This window comes from Martes martes (genome assembly GCF_963455335.1).
Source record: "Martes martes genome assembly, chromosome: 9".
Classification (NCBI taxonomy): domain Eukaryota; kingdom Metazoa; phylum Chordata; class Mammalia; order Carnivora; family Mustelidae; genus Martes; species Martes martes.
In genome coordinates this window covers 79,309,071-79,333,327 of record NC_137896.1, presented here as the reverse complement: position 1 = coordinate 79,333,327, position 24,257 = coordinate 79,309,071, and the positions used below count along the sequence as shown (strand labels likewise).

General features: G+C 33.6%; 1 protein-coding gene across 1 annotated transcript in view; it reads left to right on the top strand.

Moving 5' to 3' along the window:
- The window catches only part of USP34 (ubiquitin specific peptidase 34), a 241,801-nt gene that overhangs the window by 126,214 nt on the left and 91,330 nt on the right, over window positions 1–24,257 (top strand). Inside the window, exons 20-32 of the mRNA XM_080813119.1 lie at window positions 751–833; window positions 3,392–3,546; window positions 4,510–4,623; window positions 6,157–6,256; window positions 6,383–6,542; window positions 9,196–9,322; window positions 9,419–9,566; window positions 15,342–15,442; window positions 15,642–15,851; window positions 19,923–20,048; window positions 21,064–21,186; window positions 21,320–21,403; window positions 21,929–22,015. Of these exons, the coding sequence (XP_080669245.1) occupies window positions 751–833; window positions 3,392–3,546; window positions 4,510–4,623; window positions 6,157–6,256; window positions 6,383–6,542; window positions 9,196–9,322; window positions 9,419–9,566; window positions 15,342–15,442; window positions 15,642–15,851; window positions 19,923–20,048; window positions 21,064–21,186; window positions 21,320–21,403; window positions 21,929–22,015 (1,618 nt within the window). The remainder of the gene's footprint in view (window positions 1–750; window positions 834–3,391; window positions 3,547–4,509; window positions 4,624–6,156; window positions 6,257–6,382; window positions 6,543–9,195; window positions 9,323–9,418; window positions 9,567–15,341; window positions 15,443–15,641; window positions 15,852–19,922; window positions 20,049–21,063; window positions 21,187–21,319; window positions 21,404–21,928; window positions 22,016–24,257) is intronic.

Sequence of the window (24,257 nt, the reverse complement as noted above, 5' to 3'; positions counted from 1 at the left end):
GTTTATGGAATATAGTATTATCACTGATAGGACAGTGATAATGAAACATGCATTTTTTGGATAGAAGTGCAGTTTATTTATTCTAACCTCTGTGCATATTGCATAAGTTCAAAATTACATGTTTCTTTTGTTCCACTGTTGAGTTCTTACGTACTTTCTCATCTAATTTAAAAGTATGTTTTCTGATTGTTTGCAGATTTTTAATAATTTATTAAGTAACATAAATCTCAACCATACCATTTGGCTTTATGACCTTTTTTTTGTATAACCAAAGTTATATACAGTTGGCCCTTGAACAACACGGGTTTTAACTGCATGGGTCCACTTACATGTGGACTTTTTTTGATAAATACAGTACAGTACTATAAGTGTATTTTCTTTTACAATTTTCACAGTAACATTTTCTTTTTTCTAGCATATTTTAATTGTAAAAATAGTCTATAATATGTATACAAAATACGTCATGATCAACTGTGTATGTTATCAGTTAGGCTTCTGGTCATTAGTAAGCTATCAGTACCTAAGTTTTTGGGGAGTCAGAAGTTCTACACAGATTCTCACCTGCACAGGGTTTGGGACCCCTAAACCCCATGTTGTTCGAGGATCAATTGTAATTAAAATATTTAATAATTATGATACTAAAGTAGAATTTTACTTTGGTATAATTTAAGATTAGGGCCATTAAATCTTTAAAAATAATTAAGAAGTAGGCTCTTTCAGTTAATTATTTTAATGACTTTTTAAATATAGGTACAGCCATAGTGCCGAAGTTCAAGTTCGACTTCAGTTCTTGACTTGTGTGTTTTCAACTCTGGGATCACCTGATCATTTCAGTAAGCTTTTTAATCAGTATTTTAATCAGTTTTTAGGTCTGTATTGACTCTTAGAAGAGTCCAGTTAAATGTGCTCATGCCTTTAGATTTCTGTAGTGACTATTTAATATTTAATTCATATTTTCAATGCTGAATGTCCTCAGTGTGTATGGCAGTATGAGCGTGACCCTGACATATTTCTGCTTCAATCTCTGAAAATGCCAGTTTCTCAGCGGATAAACAGCTCATTTCAAGAACAAGATATTTGGGGTAGAAGATACCATGTTTAGGGGTGACTGTATTTTTTATTTCTTTTAATTATAGAATTCGTCTATCACTTCATTTGGAAACAGCCACTGTCTACTTATTATTGTTAGGGCTAGTCTTAGTCTCAACCCAAAATTGCTTGGCTTCACAGGTGATACAGATATTTAGAGTCCCTGGTTTTTATTACATTAACATAAAATTCAGTTTCATTAATAATTAACCTTAAAAAAACTGGTCTGGTATATTCAGGGTGTGGACCATATCTAAACCCACACTCTAGGTGTATTTGAGAGGAGGAAGCTTGATTTCCTTTTGGCCAGAGCTGCTTTTCTCTTGCGGGACACATATTGTTATTTTTCACTCCACGCTTTTTCTGTGTGTCCTTGTCAACAAACTTTGTTTTAGGACATTCTCTTTCTTTAGCTATGTTTGATATAGTCAGAATTACAAGTGTCTTGCTAGCCTGAGAGGTGTCATCACGGCTCTCTTAAGTCCATGTCTGTGCTTGAGATACACCATTTACTCATTTGTCTATTTAATTTCTTCAAGTTAAGCTCTTTGTAACAAATGCCACTAAAGTGATACCAAAAGATTTAAAAACGAGACACTGGTTTTTGATAGGAAACTTCTGTTTCATATTATTAGGTCTTTTATCACCTCCATTATCACTGATAGTAGACAAGAAATAAATAAAATACATAAAACCAGTCTTACACATGAGAGAAGTCAACCTAAGACAGGTATTGTCAGCATAAATAATTCCACACGACTATGAAGTTTCATGTTTCTTTAATTAAGATTCTCATTGGAAACTGTTAACCACTCTTCCCAGTATTTGAATAATGAATAATTTTTCATTATTTTGAGTAATGAATATTTTTGAATATTCATATATCAATCAATAATGAATATTTTTGAATTCAAGTATTTTGAATAATGAATAATTTTGCTGTTCTCATTCCAGGGAGCACAGTATAGATTCTTATTGTATAGGCATATAATATCTACTGTCCAGAGAAAAATCAAACTGAGAACTTCACTTCTCCCACATCATAATTGTTCTTTTCTTCCTGGCACAGTTCCTGTTAGGTATAATATAGTTACTCCAAAGTTATATTAAATGTGGATTGGTGATTTAGTCATTTATGAATACACTTATTTTATCATATAGTTTACTATAATTAACCTGGATACTGTTTTTTTTTTCTTGTTTTGTTTTTACAGCTCTTAATTTTCTTCTCTCTTTTCTTAATTATTGAATGTATTTAAATTAGAATATGCTGTAAAGATTGTTTCTGGTTCATTCATTCGTTCTTTCTTTCTTTTTCTTAATATTGGCTCCCAGGGGTATAAATTCTTCAACTTGTATGGTTATGTGAGAAATTGATAGGGTACTTATTTTGTGATCTAATTCTGTAGACTGATATTGCTACTAGGTAAATATTTTCTGAGGTGTTTTTTTTCTATTCTGGATCTCTCCTACCTTTCCCAGGAAAGAGGTTTCTTATGATTGTATCATATTTTCCCATCCCTTTCTGATTCTGGGAAACAACCTACTCTTTGGAACCCTCTACTGATACACTTTAAAAAATTCCTATGATGCTTTTATTCTACCCTTTTTGGATTTTCTTCTTTTATCCATAATCAGATTTGTGATTGCCTGTATTGCCTTCCCTTAGTTCTGAACAGTTCTTTTTCCTTTTTTCTGCCAGACTTTGGAATCATTTAATACTTGGGTCAAAGTACTATACAGATTTCATCTCATTATATTGGCTCCCCAACTAATTGAATATCCTGATGTGTTGCTGTTTCCTCTTTTAGGCAGTCAATTACTTTTTGCTTTATTCATCATACAGATCCTTCCCCCTCGCAGTAGTTTCCAAAAATAGTGCTTATTGGCATTTATTGTTTTTCTTCAGTGGGCATAGAGTGATCTTTGAACATGATGTGCATGTACTCCATTAACCCTTAATTAAACCTTAGAACTGACTTCTCAAATTTTGGGATTACCCTACCCTATTAATCATTTTTATTGTAATCCAGTGTATGTCCTTATTTTAATGAGAGTGATTTTCCAGACCAAGTGGCTCTTGTAGGATACTATATAAGTTGTGTGTTTTTAGATGATTTATATATGGATTATGTATAAGTACATTTTGCATTTTGAAAGCATAAATTATGTGAAATCTCTTATAACACATTTTTATAAGATACCTCCTTTATATTTCTGCATATATTGGCACTTCTAGTACATTGAATTAAGACCAAAACATTGTATGTACCATGATTCAAAATTTGTAATTTTTATCTAGGGTTAAGTTTAGAGCAAGTCGACATTTTATGGCATTGTTTAGTAGAAGATGCTGAGTGTTATGATGATGCACTCCATTGGTTTTTAAATCAAGTTCGAAGTAAAGATCAACATGCTATGGGAATGGAAACCTACAAACATCTTTTCCTGGAGAAGGTAATTTTATTTCTTGACAGTTTTACCTTTCCTGTTGTTTTCCTGTATTTCCTTTTTATCTCTTGAAATAAAAACTCTATAATGTTAGTTTTTTCCTCTTTTGACATAGATTTGTAAAAGAGACAAATGTACTGTTTTTAGCAGTCTTTATATAATTTTGTCCTATAGGTTTTACTTTGATTTTTTTCCTCTGCAGTGTTTATATTGATATGAATATGAGTGAGAGTATGTTCTGTGACTCTTAGTTAGATGGCTGTGGTTTTAGCCAGTCCTATGGCAGAAATAAACCAATCTCCCGACTGGATTCCAAAAAGTCCTTTTTAGGAAGCACCATCATGTCTTGTTTTTAAAGATATTTTTCTATCCAGTTTTTGTTCTTTATCAGATGCCCCCGTTGGTTCAGGTAATAATTTTCCATTTGGATTTTGAAACTTGACAATATTAAAGCAATAGACTTTTTATTTTATACTTATTTTTGAGATTATGTACAGTCTTTGCAAACTAATATTATCTCTGTGGTAGAATTAAATATATATGAATGAATTTTGGTACATATATACTAAATCACTTAATAGATCTACTACAAAGCTACAGATAAACCCTCAAGGATCTTAATTTCAAGCCCTAACTTAGACACAAACTGTATATACAGCTACACATCTTTTAAATGTGTATGAGATTAGATACACAATAAATGATAAAACTTTTTATTTATATCCTCTGATTTATCTATGTATATATTGAAAATTGAAATAGATATTAGGTTTCAGTTATGACCTGAATAAAATTTTCATTAAATTCTTATCTATTTTTATTTTAAAATCATCACTAAAATATTGAGCTGATAACATTTTCTTCTGCAGTGGGTTACAAATTTACGTTGTTAAATTTGTTAATCTAAATTTGATAAAGTAAAATATATTAATTATCACACTAAACTAGTTAAAAAAATTTTTTTTTAAGATGCCCCAGCTAAAACCTGAAACGATTAGCATGACTGGCTTAAACCTGTTTCAGCATCTCTGTAACTTGGCTCGATTGGCGACCAGTGCCTATGATGGTGGTTCAAACTCTGAGGTATGGATTCAGACTTGGCATTTTATTAGGTCAGCTTATGGGGTTTTTCTTTTATTCTTCAAACTAGATTACTGAATTATTTAGTCTGCCAACCATTGAATTTATTAATTATGAAGACTGTTATTCTTAGGTTTTAAAAAGCATTGTCTTTTGATTTTAAAAGTTGTACAAAGCAAATTTGGGACTTTTTTTTTTCCTTTTTGGTTACCAAATGTAACCTTGGTTGTATGTAATGAAAACTTACTACACATTCTTTGATGCACAAGAGGCCACCTGAATGTTCTTAAAAGTACTGTAGAAGCTCCTAGCTAATAAAGTCAAGTAGTTTTGTCCACTAGGGTTGATTTATCTGAAATCTGACTGTTACGGCATTTGTGTGACCAAGCTTTAACTTGCTCTTGGACAGCACCAGAGTTCCTAGAATAGAATTTACCTTAAATCATCTCTGACCTTGAGCCATGTCCATTCATTAACTGAAGACTCAAAAATTGCTAGTGTTATTTCTGGCTTACTATTCCATTTGCCTCAATGGGTGGCTGCTGGGTTTTCTTTGAAGGCCTTATTTATTAGACTCACTCAGCACAGACTGTTATTTGAAAGTCTTCCTCATTGGACATTCCAGTTTATTAATGTTAGCTTTGATTTAGATAGTATCTTCTCACATTTTTCATTAATTTTCTTTAGAAGTTGGAGTTGTTTATAGAGAGAAAGATAGGGAAAACTGGTTTTAGCCTTTGTAGTAAAGAATAATTTTAATTGGATTTAGAATGCTTTCACAGTATCTTCCTATCTTTTTTCCTTGTTTAAATAGTGTTTTGTATTTTTTTAATATCGTGGTCTTTTTGATAAATTTCAGGGTAATTTCAGACAGATCTGTTTTACCTAAGAAGTATTCCTACTCTAATTTTGATGTAATATTGCATTTTAAGTCGATGATATGAACTCAAAGGCTTACCTATTAGAAGAATACCTTGCTTCAGCCTGCCCAACTTTTGAGAACTTTGACTCCACTTTTTCTGTAGTTTTCAGTGAACTCATTCTCTTTGTCATAGAATAGTTAACATCATAAATTTAAGTAACAACTTGGGTTAGCATATTTAAAATTTTTTCTGTGAATATCTGAAAGCAGAGTGTTTTTATCAGAGTAATTTGGATGAAAGCATTGAAGCTTTTTTCTGCTAATAATTATGTGTATGTTGTTTTTATTCACTTGTAGTGTGTTTTGGGGATTTGAGTTTTTCCCACTATGTAGTTACAGCTTTTGGTTAAACATTACACATATGCACATACACACACACAGCTGCTTTATAAATTTTTTTTAGAACCAGTACAGGTGTATTACAGTAGTTGAGGAAATTTTCAAGGCTTTTACCATTTTGTTATTTAATTTTAATAGGAATTGCCTTTTAAATGCTTTATAGGATATTAAAAGTCTTTGATGTTGTATGGCTTTGAAACTTGAAACTACTTCAGTCTTCTAATTGTTTATATTGTTGACAATAAGATTTATAGATGTCATATTTTCTTTCTTAGCTTTGTGGTATGGACCAATTTTGGGGCATTGCTTTAAGAGCACAATCTGGTGATGTCAGTCGAGCAGCTATCCAGTATATTAACTCCTATTATATTAATGGTGAGTGATTTAAAATATTGTCTGATAATTTCTTATGTGAGGATTTTTGTTTAGCTACAATTCATTTTTTTTTAAACATAGCCAAACAATAAAGATTGATATACTGTCTAAACATCTGATTTTCAGGTAAAACGGGTTTGGAGAAGGAGCAAGAATTTATTAGTAAGTGTATGGAGAGTCTCATGATAGCTTCTAGCAGTCTCGAACAGGAATCACACTCAAGTCTCACTGTTATAGAAAGAGGACTCCTTATGCTGAAGACGCATCTGGAAGCATTTAGGAGAAGGTAATTGTTTTATACTACATTATTACAATGAATTTCAGGCGTTGTTTTGTTTTTGGGTTTTTTTTTCCTCCCATTGCTGACATGTACAAAAGTATTCCTAAAGTAAAGGTTTTGTTGGGGCAGGTAGAAAGCTTAACTTATCACAAGTGAAGGGTTAGTAATAGAAGTACTTTTATTCATAATATGTATCATTTTGCCAAGAAGGCAACATAGGTTCCCAGTAAATATTGTGGAACTTTAAGAATTCTTAAAAAACTCTGAGAAGATATGCATGAGTAAGACTCTCTAGACAGAATTCCAACTCGAAGAAAGTATTACAACTGAAAGGCAGAACACGACCACCAAAAAAAAGTTTCACTAAAATCCTCACCAAGAACATCAGATAATCTCTCATAGTTGAATCAAGTTGAGTCATTTGTTTCATTTGCTGTTTTTTTTTCTTCCTGGACTAGGAGACAGTATTTTAATTTTGAATTTCCATTTACCATGGAAACATGATCAAAAAATTCTGTGTTAATGAATATCTGTATAATTAATTTAGACATACCCTGTGTAATACAGAAATAAAGCAAATTAACATTTATGAATATATCGACTGAAATGAAAGGTGAGTAGATAGTTTTAATTAAGAAATTCTATTTGTTAAAAATCATGACTAAATGTAAAGATACAACGAACTGTGTTGACAAAAATTGTTAAAATTAATCTTTCAACTTCAGAGCTTAGTTTGAGTCATATAATCGATATTTTTGAGATTTTATTTAAATTAACAGGAAATAATAATAAAAAGATGTTCTACACATTCCTTATAAATAACATGGCTTCATGATTTTAATATATTTAGGCAGTGCAAAATTCTTTATTTTGATTATGATTGCAACTTGTGGGAATTATACTTAAATAATACCTTGTGTTTTTAAAGAATGTGTAAGGGAACTCTAGAGTTTTTGGAACAGACATCACACTGCCTCATTACTTTACCACTCTAAAATGTTAAAAAAAAAAATGTGGTGATGTCTCATTCAAATTAATAAAAATAAATACTGCAAAAAATGAAAGTCATAATCTATCATCTCTTCCTCTTAGAGATAGTTACTGTTAATGAGATGATATAAATTTTTCCAAAATTTTCTTTTTTGCTTCAGAGTCTACAAACAACAAACCGGAAATGGCCTGTTGGTTTAAACCCTTAGTTCTCACACAGTGTTACTTGTGTTTTTAAAATATGTTTTTATTTTAAAAGTCTTTAAGAGTAAATTAAGTTTCCTATGTTCAATGGTACTGTTTATAAGTTGAATGAATTTCAGTTAAAAAATCCCTTCTCAGATGTACGATTTTTTTTTCTAACACATGGAAAATTATTGTGTAATATTCTTTGCTAGAAATCTTTTATACTTGTTCATGTTTTACTCTAAAAGTTAATGTTGGTGTTAAGTAACTTACATAAATATTTATTTTTTTGGAGGCAGGTAGAGAAACTAGAAAACAAAATTGAATATTCAGAACACTAGGGGCTAGTTTAAAATGTCAGTAATCTTCATGCACACCTTTATGTGGTATCACTGTACAATTTCAAGCTTAATGTGCTTAATTCTAATTTAAAATTGTCTAACATTTATAGAATGAAAATATAAAGTACTTATTGTGTTTGTGTGTTCCTTATATTAAGAGAGTAGATAAAACTGTCTCTTAAAAATTTTTTTAAAGAGGAAAGGTTATAATTTAAAGAGCGGTTCTCAGCCAGATTGATTTTGTTGGCCAAGGGGCATTAGGTAATTTGTGGAGACACTTTTGATTACCACAGCTTAAGGGAAAAGGTGGTACTATTAGTGACCAGGGATGCTCTGAACATCCTACTTTGCACAAGACTGTTTTGCCTGCATGCCCCTGCCCACAACTAAGAATTATCTGGTCTTAAAAGATTGGGATTACTCATTTGCTCAACTGTGAAAGCTGGACATTGGATTGCTTCTAGGATATCAAGTCCATTTATTTCCTTACTTTTCATCCTTCTAGAATTGCTGATTAGTTTTTGACATTGATAATTCTTTTCTTAATGAAATTCAGGTATCCTGGATCCTGTCTTCAAACAACTGAAAATCAGTTAGAAAACTGACAGTATTTAGTGAGTGACCTTGCTAGATGCCTTTCTCCCTTAAGATTGGTCTTTGTGGTTTATTTGATAATTTTAGCAGTCATGGAATCAGCTCTCAAATTCTGTTAGGCATATATGTACTAGGATACGTTTCTGTCTCTGAAAAATGTTCCTAATAACCTTTTTTTCTCCTGTGAATGTAGGAATGAGAACTTATATTTCACTTCCTGGATTAGTTTGTTTCTTTGAATTCTCCTGCTTCACTATTTCCCGCTCTCCCCCTTTAAAAAAAAAAGTTCTTTTTTTTTTTTAATGTTCTTAATGGGAAATTTTTTCCTCAGTAATTTTTCTTGTAAACTATTTTTTAAGGATCTCTTAGCTGTATTTATGCATTTAAGTTATTGCAGTATGATGAATCTAAGCTTAATGCTGTAGAGTAAATTGGAATGTGCTAGAAACTTTTGTGGGCTTTTTCATTTTGTAAAATGTTAAAAAACTTCTGTAAAATTAAGGTGGTTTAAAATGATATTCTTCCTGTGTGTGGTTTTTCTGTTTTAGGTTTGCGTACCATCTCAGACAGTGGCAAATTGAAGGCACTGGTATTAGTAGTCATTTGAAAGCACTGAGTGACAAACAGTCCCTGCCGCTGAGGGTAGTATGCCAACCAGCTGGACTTCCTGACAAGGTAGTTATATAATTTTAGTTTTTAAATTGATAACATTTCCCAGTTCAAATATCTGTTCTTGTTATATTTTTAAATTGGTTGCATCTCATATTTCAGATGACTATTGAAATGTATCCTAGTGACCAGGTAGCAGATCTTAGGGCTGAAGTAACTCATTGGTATGAAAATTTACAGAAAGAACAAATAAATCAACAAGCTCAGCTTCAGGAGTTTGGTCAAAGCAGTCGAAAGGGAGAGTTTCCTGGTAAGTCCAACATTTTAAATTTTCATAATTACTAGATTCTATTATATATCAACTTAGAACCTTTGCTTCTTTTAAGAGTATCAGGAATATTCATGGCTCCCCTCCTTTTGGTAGGGTGCCATTGATTCACAGAGAAGAGTTAAGAGTTCCTACAGATGTTATTTGCAAATTTTTTTTCTCATTTTTCTCAAAAAAATTTTACTTTTAAGGTTATTTGATAAGCAGTTTGGGAATTACAAGTTTTATTTTCCATGTACTACTTAAGTACCCAGTTTTACCCAATAAAATCTTTTGGTCATTTTGGTATATTTTCTTTTTTTCCCCAGAGCATATGAAAATAATACACCCTTAAATCCTACCTGTGGGGGGCGCCTGGGTGGCTCAGTGGGTTAAAGCCTCTGCCTTTGGCTCAGATCATGATCCCAGGGTCCTGGGATAGAGCCCCACATCGGGCTCTCTGCTCAGCGGGAAACCTGCTTCCTCCCCTCTCTCTCTCTGCGTGCCTCTCCACCTACTTGAGATCTCTGCCTGTCAAATAAATAAATAAAATCTTAAAAAAAAAAAAATCCTACCTGTGGTATCTCCCCTTCCCTTCAAAAGAGTATCATATTAAGAAATTTTTCATACAGGTCCAAAAAGTATATTTGATACCTCCATTACTGTAACCACTAGAGCATTTTTAGTGTCTTTCTATAGCACATAAAGTGTGAGTTAATCAGAGGAACAATCCTGAAAGCTGTTAAAATTTCAGGCCTTTAACTTTTAAGTAAAATGTAACAGGCTGTATGTATATTTAGAAAAAAAAATCTTAAAGTTTAAAAGCTTCTTTTTAGGATTTTTAATTTGCCTATGTGCAGTGATAATTCTTCGGCATCTTCTGAAGTATCAGATCTTAAATATTTTTTCTTGAATAATTAATATTCTTGGTAAAATAGAATAGATGTTGAAAAGTTTCCCTACCCCATCTCTAAACCACCCGTTTCCCTTTTCCTGATATATATGTTGTTGTTGGTTTCTTACATATCCATCAAGAGATACCAAGATGTAATGTAAGAATTATTCATGTACGTAAAACATAAATGGTAGCATTCCATTTATAGTGTGTATAGGAAGTTGCTTTATTCTTTTTAAATAAACATATTCTGGGGGCGCCTGGGTGGCTCAGTGGGTTAAAGCCTCTGCCTTCAGCTTGGGTCATGGTCTCAGGGTCCTGGGATCGAGCCCCGCATTGGGCTCTCTGCTCAGCGGGGAGCCTGCTTCCCCTTCTCTCTCTGCCTGCCTCTCTGCCTACTTGTGATCTCTCTCTGTCAAAATAAATTTAAAAAAAAATTTTTTTAATATACATATTCTGTAACTTGGTACCATGATGTGTTTTACTTATCCTCTATTAATGGGCATTTGTTTGCTATTTACGAGCAGTGCACAGAGAATATCCCTACACATTTATCATCTAATACGTGTTGGCTAAATACCTAGTTATGGAATTTTCTGGTCAAAAGGTATCTTTTGTTGAAATATATTATACATAGAGAAGAGAATATGAAGTGAGTAATAATAAAATGAAAACTGTCCATGTACATACCATCCTAATTAAGAACTAGAACATTTTTAGAAGATACTTGTGTATTCCTCTTTAATATCCTCTTTTCCACTTCCCTCTAACACTATCTTGATTTTTTAGTTTATCGTTTTTGTGTGTGTGGTTTGTGTGTATGTGCGTGTTCTTTATACCTTTACCTTGGGTATATATATTCCTAAAATATGTTATTTAGTTGCTATGTGAAACAGATAAGCCTAAATTTGATAGATTAAGGAAAGGGGGAGAACAGTCTTCTTATTCCTAATGCGCTGAAATTTTGTAATACCTGCTCTGAGTATTTGGCCTGTTTTCAACAATTGTGATGGGTACCTTACTATATAGGTTGGCACCTCTTAGTTTGGCAACTTGTATCTTTAAGTTTGAGGATATTTTCTTGAATTAGTTTATTGATTTCTTGTGTGCTGTTTAATAATTTCTTTCATTACCTACATGTTTTATCTCTTGGACGGTTCCAAATTTACTTATTTTTCTCATGTTTCATTTCTTTGGCTTTAAACTTCCTAAGAGATGTTTTCACTTTTATTTTGTTTTTTTTCTTTTGAGTTTTCGCTGTCATGCTTTTAGTATCTGACATCTCTTTGTTCTCTGAGTGCTCCTATTTTCATGGTTTAAATATCTTTGAGGCCATTGGTATTTTTTAAAAATTGTTGAATCTTTTAAAATTCAGACTCATGGTTCCTGCATTTTAAGTAGAATGTTGAGCAAATTATATGATTATTCTTTATTAGTTTCATCTCATCTTTTCTCTCTTCTACCATGTATTTACCATTTTGGCATTCTTCATTGCCATGTATAGATCAAAATTTCCATTTGTTTTCTCTCTTTTTTTCTCTTTCTAAGGAACTTCTTTTAAGAATGTTTGTATTTCACGTCTTTCAGTGATATATTTTCTCAAGCTTTTGTTGGAGAAAAGAGTTCATCTTACCTTCTATTTTGAAGGATATTTTCCCTGGACATAGAATTGTAGGTCAAGGATTGTTTTCTTTTCAGGACTTAGTAAATAGTTAAACCCATTGTTACTTGGTTTACAGAGTTTATGATTAAAAGTGTTTGTTTTTTTTCTTTCATCCTTTGTATATACACTCTGCTTTTTTTTTTTTTTCTTTTAAAGATTTTATTTATTTTAGCGAGGGCTAGAAGGCACATACATGTGGAGGGGGAGGAAGAAGAGGAGGGAAAGAATCCCAAGTAGACTCAGTGTCGAGCTTGAGCTTGGAGCTGACTCAGGGCTTCACTGCAGGATTCTGAGATCACAACCTGATCGAAAATCAAGAGCCTGACACTCCTCCAACTGAGCCACACAGGTGAACCCGCCCCCTTTTTAGGGGGTTGTTGAGGAGAGATTCTTAAGTAGGCTCCATGCCCAGCGGGGAGCCAGGTGGTGGGCTCAGTCTCAGAACCCTGAGATAATGACTTGACCTGAAATCAAGTGTTGGACACTTAACTGACTGTGCCACCTAGGTGCCCCTGCAGTGTCTTTTCAACTGTGGTTGATTTTAAAGAAATTTTTTGTTTGGGTTTTAAATTTTTTTTTTTTTAAGATTTTATTTATTTATTTGACACAGAGAGATCACAAGTAGGCAGAGCAGCAGGCAGAGACAGAGGGGAAGCAGGCTCCCTGCTGAGCAGAGAGCCCAATGTGGGGCTCGATCCCAGGACCCTGAGATCATGACCTGAGCCGAAGGCAGAGGCTTTAACCCACTGAGCCACCCAGGCGCCCCTGGGTTTTAAATTTTTTTAAAGTAAGCTCTACTGCCAATGTGGGGCTTGAATTCTCTACCATCTGGGCCAGTCAGGTGCCCCAAGAATTTTTGTTGTTGTTGTTGTTGTTGCATTGGTCTTCAGCAGTTTGATTTTAATGTGCCTTGTTGTGTTTTGTGTATATGCACTTTGGGTAAGTTCAGCTTCTTGGGTCTTTGTGTTTATATTTTTCACATTAGGTAAATGTTAGCAATTATATTTTTTTCAAATATTTTTTCTTTTTCCTTTCCCTTTGACCTAATTTCTAGGCCCCTACATTAGTGTATCCTAGACTTTTTGTTAATGTCTCACAGATCATGGAGCTGCTTTTATTTTCCTTTTCTCCTTTCCCTCTCTTTTTCCCTTTGTTCCCCCCCTTCTCCCCCTCATCCCTTTGTCAGGTGTTGGTTTTCTTCCTGTGTTCAACCAGGATAAATACAGATTGTAAGCCTGTGTCTGGATTGAGATTTATCTTTTGGGGGGTCTTACTAGTTGCCACAAATTCATTTGCTTTTCAGCTTGCAAACTTGGTTGGTATTGTCTTTTTGCTTTTTTTCCCAGTCTAAAATTAGTGAAATGTTGAAAATTTATTGGAATTTGAGAGGGTAAAATGTAGATGTGTTAATACACCATTGTAACCTAAGAGTTTTTCCAGATTTCTTGTTACTTTTTCTTGTTTCGAAACATTTACTACATTAAGATTTGAAATATTTAAAAGTTAGTAACTCTTTCTAGAACTCTTAAGGAATAAGCAGTTCGGTTTTTTTTTCTTTGTTTTCTTTTCCTTTTCTTGGGCAGGAAAGCAAGGTTTATTTTGAGCAATAGCAAAGTGATAGTACAAAGCTCCCAGGACGGAGGGGACCTGAGAGAGTTACCCTGATATGATAAAAAAGATACTTTCAAAAGTGGCAAAAGATAGAAAGCTGTTCAGTTAATTGTAAAAGCCAACTCAACCATTATAATAAAAAGTTCATGTGTAATACAATATATAGGCCTATCTGACATCAAGTAGAATCCAAAAGCCTAAATAAAGTACTAGCCATCTTAGTCCTCTTTTGGAACAAAGTTATACATGGTTAGAGTATCTGATGTCCTTGGAACAAAGCCAAGTGTAAATTATCTTAGCACTTCATCATAGCTAAGGATGTTTTATTTCAATATTTTGAAAAAGATGAGCAGTCATGGATTGTATTATTATCTCGATAAGGTGGTAAAGACATTTTAATAAAAGTCCGCCGAAGTATTGTAAGTTTAACGTAGAGTTTCTGTTGAAATATATAAATGAACACTTAACTACATATATCTACTTAGTATGTCTCTATACAAATATTGTAGAGATACTGTGTTAATTTATTTATATATTCTATCTAAAATCATAATGGATGGGACACCTAGGTGGCTCAGTTGGTTAAGCCGCTGCTTTCGGCTCAGGTCATGATCCCAGCGTCCTGGGATCGAATCCCACATCGGGCTCCTTACTCAGCGGGAGCCTGCTTCTCCATCTGCCTCTGCCTGCCCCTCTGTCTGCTTGTGCTCACTCTGACAAATAAATAAATAAAATCTTTTAAAATCATAATGGAATTTTCATTTTAAATTTGATGAAATTATTCTGAATCATGAACTGTGTGGATAAACTAAGCAATATCAGAAGTGCTGAGAGGAAACCCAAAAGGGTAATAGAGAAATGAATTTCAATACTAGCTTTAAAAATATTTAAAAATTATGGGGCGCCTGGGTGGCCAGTGGGTTAAGCATCTGCCCTTGGCTCAGGTCATGATCCCAGCTCCCTGGGATCAAGCCCCTCAGCAGGGAGCCTGATTCTTCCTCACCCTGCTGCTCGTGCTCTCTCTCAAATAAAAAAATAAAATCTTATAAAATATTCTAAAATTACAGTAACATAGTTTTGATGAAGAATTGTATCATTATGGAAAAGTGGTGGCCTTATTTCATTCATTTCTAAGGAGCTATGTAGTGTCTCCAGTGGAATTTTTCCAGATGAACTTAATAAAATTCAACAATCTTAAGGTTTAAATTATTCACTAGGTATTTCATCATTTTGCTTAATTTTCTACTCTTATTAAGCATTTCCTGTTTAAAAAAATTTTCATGGATGAAACAATAAATTTGAATGCCTGCTATGTTCTAGTGCTGGAACCACATCTCTGAATGTAATAAAATGTCTGCCTTTATACAACTGGGTTTTATTTTTTGCTTTTTTGTTTTTTTTTGAGGTAAGACCAATAAATATGTAATGTTAGATGCTCGTAAGTGCTTTAAAGAAAGATAAAGCAGAATAAGGGATTAATTTAGTAAAATGAGGCTCTTTAGATTGAGTGGTTAGGAGGAAGACTCACATAATGTAATCATATATTTGTGTCAGCACAAAAGTTAGCTTTTATAAAAATGTTCAGTTAATGTTTTCTCCTATTTTTAAGGAGGACTTATGGGACCTGTTAGGATGATTTCATCTGGACATGAGTTAACAACGGATTATGATGAAAAAGCACTTCATGAGCTTGGTTTTAAAGATATGCAGGTACATACAAATATGGTTTGAGTTTAAATGATCTATTGACTATTATATTCAGCAGTTGAATCCTTCAAAAGCAGTTATTATTGCTTTAAGTGTATGTGAAGTTTGTGAAGTTATTTTATACTTCTGAGATTTAGTAAACCAAAACTTGATATGTCTAATTATGTGTTGTTGTTTTCCCCCTTTGCTATTGTTTTTGTAGATGGTATTTGTATCTTTGGGTGCACCAAGGAGAGAACGGAAAGGGGAAGGTGTTCAGCTGCCAGCATCTTGCCTACCACCACCTCAGAAGGACAACATTCCAATGCTTTTGCTTTTACAAGAGCCTCATTTAACTACTCTTTTTGATTTATTAGAAATGCTTGCATCATTTAAACCACCCTCAGGAAAAGTGGCAGTGGAAGATAGTGAGGTGACTTTATCATTTCATTTTTAATAGTGTTTTATTTGTCTTTCAAGTAGAAAATAATTTTCTCAGTAATGTCTTTTAAGATTTTATTAGAGAGAGCATGTGTGCATGTGCAAGGGGAGGGCCGGAGAGAGAGGGAGAGAATCTCAAGCAGACTCCCCACTGAGCGTGGAGCCCATCAGAGGGCTCAGTCTCACGACCCTGAGATCTTGACCCAAGTGGAATCAAGAGTCGGACACTTAACTGACTGAGCCACCCAGGTGCCTCATTCTCAGTAATCTCTTAAGAACAATAAAATCCAGGAACCCATTTATTCATTCATTAGGTATTTAAGTGCCTATTGTGATCTGGTTACACTCTTTTAAGTATTGTTTTGTAAGGATCAAAGTAGGCACAGTTTCAGCCTTCAGGCCAGTGGGGAAGACAAATAATTGATATGCCTGGCAGATAGTTTCAGGGAAACTAACAGCTAAATTTTAGATAGAGATAGCTGCTAAGACTAACATTATTAGGGAGTAGTGATAAGAAACTCATTTATGTATATTATTTGGTCAGGGAAGTTTTCTCTGAGGGAAACCATACGTGATCTGAGCTAGAAAGATGAAAAGGAGCCAGCAAAATAAGGAGAATTGAGGGATCATCTGCACACATTCCTGAAGCCCTTCATATAAGGAATCAGTCAGGTCTAGGAGTTGTTGGAGAGCTAATAATGAGTGGTTGTTGGAGAGCTAATAATGAGTGGAATGTGGAGGGTAGTGGGAGAGGAACAAGATTGGAAAGGTGAGTAGAACCAGACTGGCTATGGCAGCTCGCTTCCATTTTACTCATAGTAAGGTGAACAGCAGTAAACTGTTCTAAGCAGAGGGAGGAGCATATGTTCTGATTCTGGTTTTCAAGGTAATAGATTTATTTGGCGAGAATAGAAAAAGCAGTGAGGATCCTAATGCACTAATCCAAGGAAGACTTCATGGTGCCCTGGAATAACATGATGGGAATGGACAAATAAAGTTGATTTAATTGGATTGCATTAAGAGTGGGATAGACTCATGTTCAGGAACAAGAAAACTGGAGATTGTGTCCAGGATTGTCTTGAGCAACTGGGTAGATTCCGTTTGAGATGAAGAATGGATGTTTGTGGGACATTAAGTGGAGATGTCAAGGAAAGGAAGTAGTTGGATAAATGAGTTTGGAGCTCAGAGCATGGGCTTGGTCTGGAGAAATAAGATATGGGTAATCACTGTAAAGATAGTATTTGAACTCTAGAGAGTATATGAGATCATCTAAAGGATTCAGTATTAGTCCGCTCACTGTTTTTTAAATGCCTTTAAATAGACTTACCCTAAGATGATGTTCATTGATGTGTTTCATGCCATGAATTATTTTGAAATTGAGTGACATTCAGTGCTACTGTTTTTTCTACTATTCTGCTTTCTACTATTCTTTAATCAGTTGCTACTATTCTTTCTTTCTCAAGAATGTTAAATGACTCTTTTCCATGTTTCCAAAATGTGTTTGATCATGGTTGCATGGTAGTTGCTGTTGAGTCCTCTGTTCCCCATAGCCTTTTCTCTTGTGGTGGCACATTTTAAAATTCTTTAAAAATGTGGAGCATGTGGGTGGCTCAGTTAGTTAAGCATCTGTCTTCAGCTTGGGTCATGATCCCAGAGGACTGGGATCGAGCCCCACATCAGGCTCCCTGCTCAGCAGAGTCTGCTTCTCCCTCTCTCTCTGCTGTTCCCCTTGTTTGTGCAATCTCTCTCTCTGTCAAATAAATAAATCTTCAAAAAATTTTAAAAATTCCTTAAAAAAATCCTTCTTTTGTTCAAGTAGCATAATCAGTAACAGATGGCCTCGAACCTTGATTTTTTACCTTTTGCCACAAATACTTAATGACTTCTTACTTCATGTCAGCACCATTTGGGCAGTTTAAAAGCAAGAAAGATAATTAGAAAAATTCTTCACTTTTCTGGGAGGTGGCTGTGCAGTGTGTTACGAGAACTTAGGGTGGGGGAACAAAAATTTGGGGAAGGTTTTGCAAAAGGGGAGTCTTTTAATTGGGTCTAGCTGGGGGAGCGAAGAGAAGCATTACAGATTCACAGAAAAGTGAATGTATGTTTGAAACACTGGGAGCATGAGTATAGTGTAATTTTTAAAAAAAGACCAAAAAGGGGATTGGAACCTGTACCACAAAGGGCCATATGAGATTTTTCTTCTTTGTAAAATGGATTGCCATCATCATGGAAGGTTTAAAGGAACAAAATGAAAGCTGTTATGGGCTATTGGAAAAAAAGTTTAGGTGTTACTGTGGTGGACATATTAGAGAAAGACTGGAGGTAGGAGGCCCAATTAATAGGCCATTGTAATAGTCCACCTGAGGCCTGAACTGGAGGGGAAGCATTCATTTTATAGTAGATACTTGCTGGGCTTTGTGGCAAGTATGCCATTGTCAATGTGGGGTGTCTTTGTTGTCAAGACTGATTTGGTCTTGCGGAAGGTTATAAAAAATAAAAGGGTGGGGTTTTTAACCATAACATAGCATATAGTCATTTACACCTGGGTTTTTTTTCCCCCCTCATTTTTTTTTGCACAGAATACATCCTCCTCCTCCTCCTCCTCCTCCTCCTCCTCCTTCTTCTTCTTTTTTTTCTTTTTTTAAACTTGGTGTTTACAAAGGAATAGATTCTTTTTTACTGAAAAACTTTCAGTGCCATTTCCCCAGCTAAACCAAAAATGTTACTTTGGGTTGCTTTTCTTCATCAGGATGAGAAAAGCAAAGGATACTTTGAAACTCCAAGATTTGCTTGCTTTCAATGTATACTAGCTTTGTATCATTATACATAAAGAACTAAACTTTCTATAGGTATATAGAAGAATCTTTTGGCATTCCGTTATTATAGTGAAAAAAAAATCATTATGGCAGCAGCAGTAATAGACTTACACAAATTCATACTCTGGAAAATTCTAAAATAGTAAATTTTAGCTTTAGTTGTTTTACCTCTTGAGGTTATGCTTTAATTTTTTAAATAAAAGAAACCTACTTCTTACATACTTTCTGATACATTCTTCAGGTTGCTATTATCTCAGGATCTTAAAGAATTCAAATATAGGGGTACCTAGGTGGCTTAGTCACTAAGCCTCTGCCTTCAGCTCAGGTCATCATCCCATGGGATTGAGCCCCACATCGGGCTCCTGGCTCCAGGAGCCTGCTGCTCCCCTTGCTGTGCGCTCGCTTGCTCTCTCTGAGATAAATAAAATCTTAAAAATAGGGGCGCCTGGGTGGCTCAGTGGGTTAAAGCCTCTGCCTTCAGCTCAGGTCATGATCTCAGGGTCCTGGGATCAAGCCCCACGTCGGGCTCTCTGCTCGGCGGGGAGCCTGCTTCTGTGCCTCTCTCTCTGCCTGCCTCTCTGCCTACTTGTGATCTGTCTGTCAAATAAATAAATAAAATCTTAAAAAAAAATCTTAAAAATAGAATTCAGATTTAATAGATAATGGCAAAAAGTAGGTTCTTTAAAATTGTTTGCTTTCCTCTTAATTCTCTGCTTATCTGAGACTGGAAAATAAGGTATGGATTAGCAGTATAGAAAAGAAACAGCTGTACTCCTTTTCCCAGATGTAAGATCAAGGATTTAATTCACCATCACCAGGACTTTGTCCTAGTTAGAGTAGTGACCTGCAAAGAGGAAACAGTTGGTAATGTTCTTGAAATTTATTTGAATGGCTTTGTAAAACAGATGTTTTCACTTCCATTTGAAACATTTCCTAAATAAAGTGCCAAGATTTACAGGTTACTTTTTTTCCAAAAAGCGTTCAGTAACAAGAAGTTGAAAAACTACTACCTTGTCATGATGATCAATTTATTCAATAAATGTATTTGTTGTTTATAAATAAAAAATAAAATAATAAAAAACAAAGGTATAAATTATTTACCATGAAACAAAAGGTTTATTTCTCACTTTTAAAGTAAGACTGAAAAATATTATCAAATTTGATAAGGGTTTTATGCAAAAAAGTTCTGAGTGTAGGTTTTTTTTTTAAGGATCTGTCTTGATCAGCAGTTGTTCTTATTTGTGTAGAGCTTAAGATGTGAAGAACTTCATCTTCATGCAGAAAATCTCTCTAGGCGTGTATGGGAGCTACTGATGCTTCTTCCTACATGTCCTAACATGTTGATGGCATTCCAGAATATCTCAGATGAACAGGTAAACCCATAAAGTCTTTTCACTCTTCTAGAGGATGGTACCATTTTACATTTCTCCAGTGTATGAAGTTGCTTGTTGACCTATATCCTCAATAAAATTTTGCCCATTTAATGGGTAAAAAGCACACAGTTCATTTAACATTCATTTATTTGTTAGTGAGGTTGAATAATATAGGCTTAATACAAGGCTAAGGTTGTTCTCTAAAATTATCTTTAGAAAACATAATTTGTCTTTATATTAGTATTTTTTCATAGTATGTTCTGTATTCCCATATGGTCAGACCTCACGAGTGTGTTAGATGTCTTTGTAAAGATGTGTTAAAATTAGATTAATTTTTAAAAAGCTATATACTAAAGGGTTATTTTGTGGAGATACCAATAGAACACTTACAGGAGGAATGGAAAAACAGTGTCCTAATGTTGTACGTTAATGGTTTTTAATGATTTGGTTCTTGGCCACGTGATTTCAGAAGGTCCTATATCTCAGATGATTTAGATGTGAATAAGGTAGGCCTGGCAAATGGTGGTTGATGACTCAGAGTAGTTCTAATAATGTTGTTGTCAAAGATGTATATTGTGTGAATATCACATCATAAATTGAGATTAGAAAAGAATATGATTTATATATTTGTGACTTAAATGTGTAGGTGTGACTTTATTAAATATAGATTTTATTGCTGTATCTTTAAAAGTTAAAGCATTCAACTAGGCTACACAATGTTTTCATTGGAAAGATGTTGAATTGCCTCATCTGTTGTGAGGGTTAACAAGATAGATTTTTTTTTGTATGCTGCTGTTTGTATATTAATTTTAACAAAATTTAATGAGTAATTGGTGTTTTAAGCATACTGTGAGTACCATTTATACACTAGGTCTTCAAATGTTTGAAAATATTTCAGTGTATATATAATATTTGAGTTCTTACATAGCATCACTTTCTTTAAAAGTTTATTTTGGGAGGGAACCTTTAGTAAGTTGGTTTGAGAAAACCTGTGTTTTTCTTTTTTTAATTTAAGAGTAATGATGGACTTAATTGGAAAGAACTTCTCAAAATTAAAAGCGCTCACAAGCTATTATATGCCCTGGAAATTATTGAAGCACTAGGAAAACCTAACAGGAGGATAAGGAGAGAGTCAACGGTAATTGAATGTTCATTCTTACCGTGAAGTATTTGTATTTTGTCTGAAGCTGAATTCCAGAATGTGTTATTTTTCAATTCTAAAATAATTTTTTCCTCCTGCACCTGTTCTTATTTTTTTGCCATTCCCACAGGGAAGTTACAGTGATCTTTATCCAGATTCAGATGATTCAAGTGAGGATCAAGTGGAAAATAGTAAAAATTCCTGGAGTTGCAAGGTCTGATCATACGTGTTATGCAGTGTTTTGATAAAAATTCTAATTTTCCAAAACTAGGTATCATAATTATTAATTGGTTTTAAACTAATTTACTATTAAAATAAAGCTATTACTATTAAAATAAAGTTTAAAAATTGTGTATTACTCAAAATCACAGTTAAAGGTGAGATTATTTAATGCCTCGGTGCTGTTGTTTTTAGCACTTACTTTTTTCCTTTATTGGAATACTTTGTTAGGACATACTGGTGTCTGCAGTTAAATCGTCAATGGAATATAAAAATATCCTTATAGATATTTGCAAGAATCTTTTTAAAAATCTTCTTGAAAATAAGATGTGTTATTACTTTGCTTAGAAGTATTTTGGTTATTTAAATCAGAGTAATTTCCTAGATTAAAGATACGTAATCTTTTAGGTATACATGTACATAAACATACACACACGTATCCGGTTATTCAATCAAAAAACAGGTTTTTACGACATTTTGTAGCTGTCTCTCTTACCAGTACTCTCACAATTGCTTACAGTTTGTTGGTGCTGGAGGGCTTCAACAATTACTAGAAATTTTTAATTCTGGAATTCTGGAGCCTAAAGAGCAGGAATCCTGGACGGTGGTAAGTCAGAGTTCACTGTTTAAACCAGTTCATAGTTATTCTGTTTTTAAGCACTTCCGGTTTTCATTACAAGTATAACTTTTGCTACATGCTTCATTGTTATAAGGAAGATTATGGAGTGTAGTAAAATTGATTTTTTAAAATATAAGGAGTCTGATAAACTAATTATTCTTGAAGAGTTCTTCATGTCAATTCTGTTAAACTTTTAAGTGCCAAAATTCTTGACTCTGAACTGTGGTTTATTCGTAAACATTTTTCCTTTATCTTGATAAATTACATACGAATAATTATATAGTCTGAGTGTTTGGATGCTTTTAAAAAACTGGTTTATAAATGTTCAATTTTGAAAAACGCCCCTTTTCATTGCTTTGTTTTGTTTTGACTATTTCTTCCTTTATAATAGTGCTACTCAAATAGTGTTTCCAGATCATTTGTGATTGGTCTGAGATGAAATAGGTGCAAAAATTGGAAGTAAGCCTTCAGAAATTATAGCTGTTGAACATTGCTGCAGAATTTTTATAGCATTTCACAAAATTATTGGTCCTCAACAAAATGAAACTTTTTTTTAAAGGTATTTTTACCTTAGCACTATTAACTTGAAGAAGCACTACTCTGCAGTATCAGGAAAATAAAATTATGGAATATTAAAAAATTGATACTGCTATGCCAAACTGCACAGTCTGTTTTTGAACTAAATGGAATGAATGCTCCATTTCCTGACCTCCAACAAAACAGAATAGCATTATCAAACATACCATTCAAATATTAATTTTTTAGTACTTGTGTTTTAGAATTATCTTGGAACCTAGGAATCAGGTATTCTTGAATTAATATCAAGTTAATAAAAGAAGATACATTCAGAAAACCTATTACTGTGTACTAAGATGTTATTCTTACCACTGGTTTTAATACTTACTTTTATGTATTTTATTACGATATTTGCCTTTTTAGAATACTCTGTTCAGTTATTAATTATTGTAGTTCTGTGACTTACAGTGTCTGTTGTGTTTTATTGTTAGTCATGTCTTTATTGCCCCATTCATCTCTTATAATTTTTTTTAATTTAATTTTATTTTTTCAGTGTTCCAAGATTCATTGTTTAATGCACCACACCCAGTGCTCCATGCAATAAGTGCCCTCCTTAATACCCACCACCAGGCTCACCTAATCCCCCACTCCCTTCCCCAGTCTCTTAGAATTCTAGTGTGCCTTAGTTCTTTAGCAAACTGGGAGAACTTAACCAAAATTTTGAGTGAGTAGTTATGTGTCATTTATAGGAATTTTGTTTATAAACCGCTCTAAGATTAGTTTTGAATAAAGTTTATAGGGAATCCAGCATAAGCTAGAGGTTTTTTTTCTCAGTTTCCTTTGAAATTGTGGATACTTTTGTGAGGTATTACCAATGAAAAAAATTTGAACTATTGTATATGACACATTGTGCAATGCCTGAGATGCTAAGCATGCCTGAGATTGCTTTCTAGTCAACTGATAGCCACTATTTATAATGCATGTCTCCTAACATATTATAGAATACTTAAAAATCCAGAGTCATTCTTGTTAGACAATATAATTTTTTCTCTTTAAAATGAATTTATTTGAGGTATACTTTCAAATTAAAATTTTTTGAGATAGAATTCACATATAGTAAAATCCAACCTTTTAAAAAGCAGTGATTTTTTAGTACATTGACAACTATTACCACTAATGCCAGAACAAGTTTCATACCCTTAAAAAAAAAACCCCACACTTAATCGCAGTCACTCCTTTTTTCTTCCCTGAAACATTTTAGTCTCAGGCAGCCACTAATCTAATCTACTTACTATCTCTATGGATTTGCTTATTATGGGCATTTTATATAAATGGAACCATATAATATGTATATGGTACTTTGTGACTGACTGCTTTCACTTAGCATAATGTTAAGGTTCATTCTTGAAAGTAGTGTGTCATCTAAGGTCACAAATATTAATAAGTATGTTTTCTTTTAAGAATTTGCCAGTCTAAAAAATTTTTTACAGTGTTTGGGTCTTTGATCCATTTAAAAAAATTTTTACAGTGTTTAGGTCTTTGATCCATTTAAGTTAATTTTTGTGTGTGATAGGAAGTTGAGGTATAGTTTTCATACAGTAGTTAATGAACTCATTTTAAAAAGTAGTTAAGTTTTGAAAAATGTAGGTATTTGTGTAATCCACCAACAGAAACAAGATATAGAACATTTCTATTACCTCAGAAGTTCACCCTG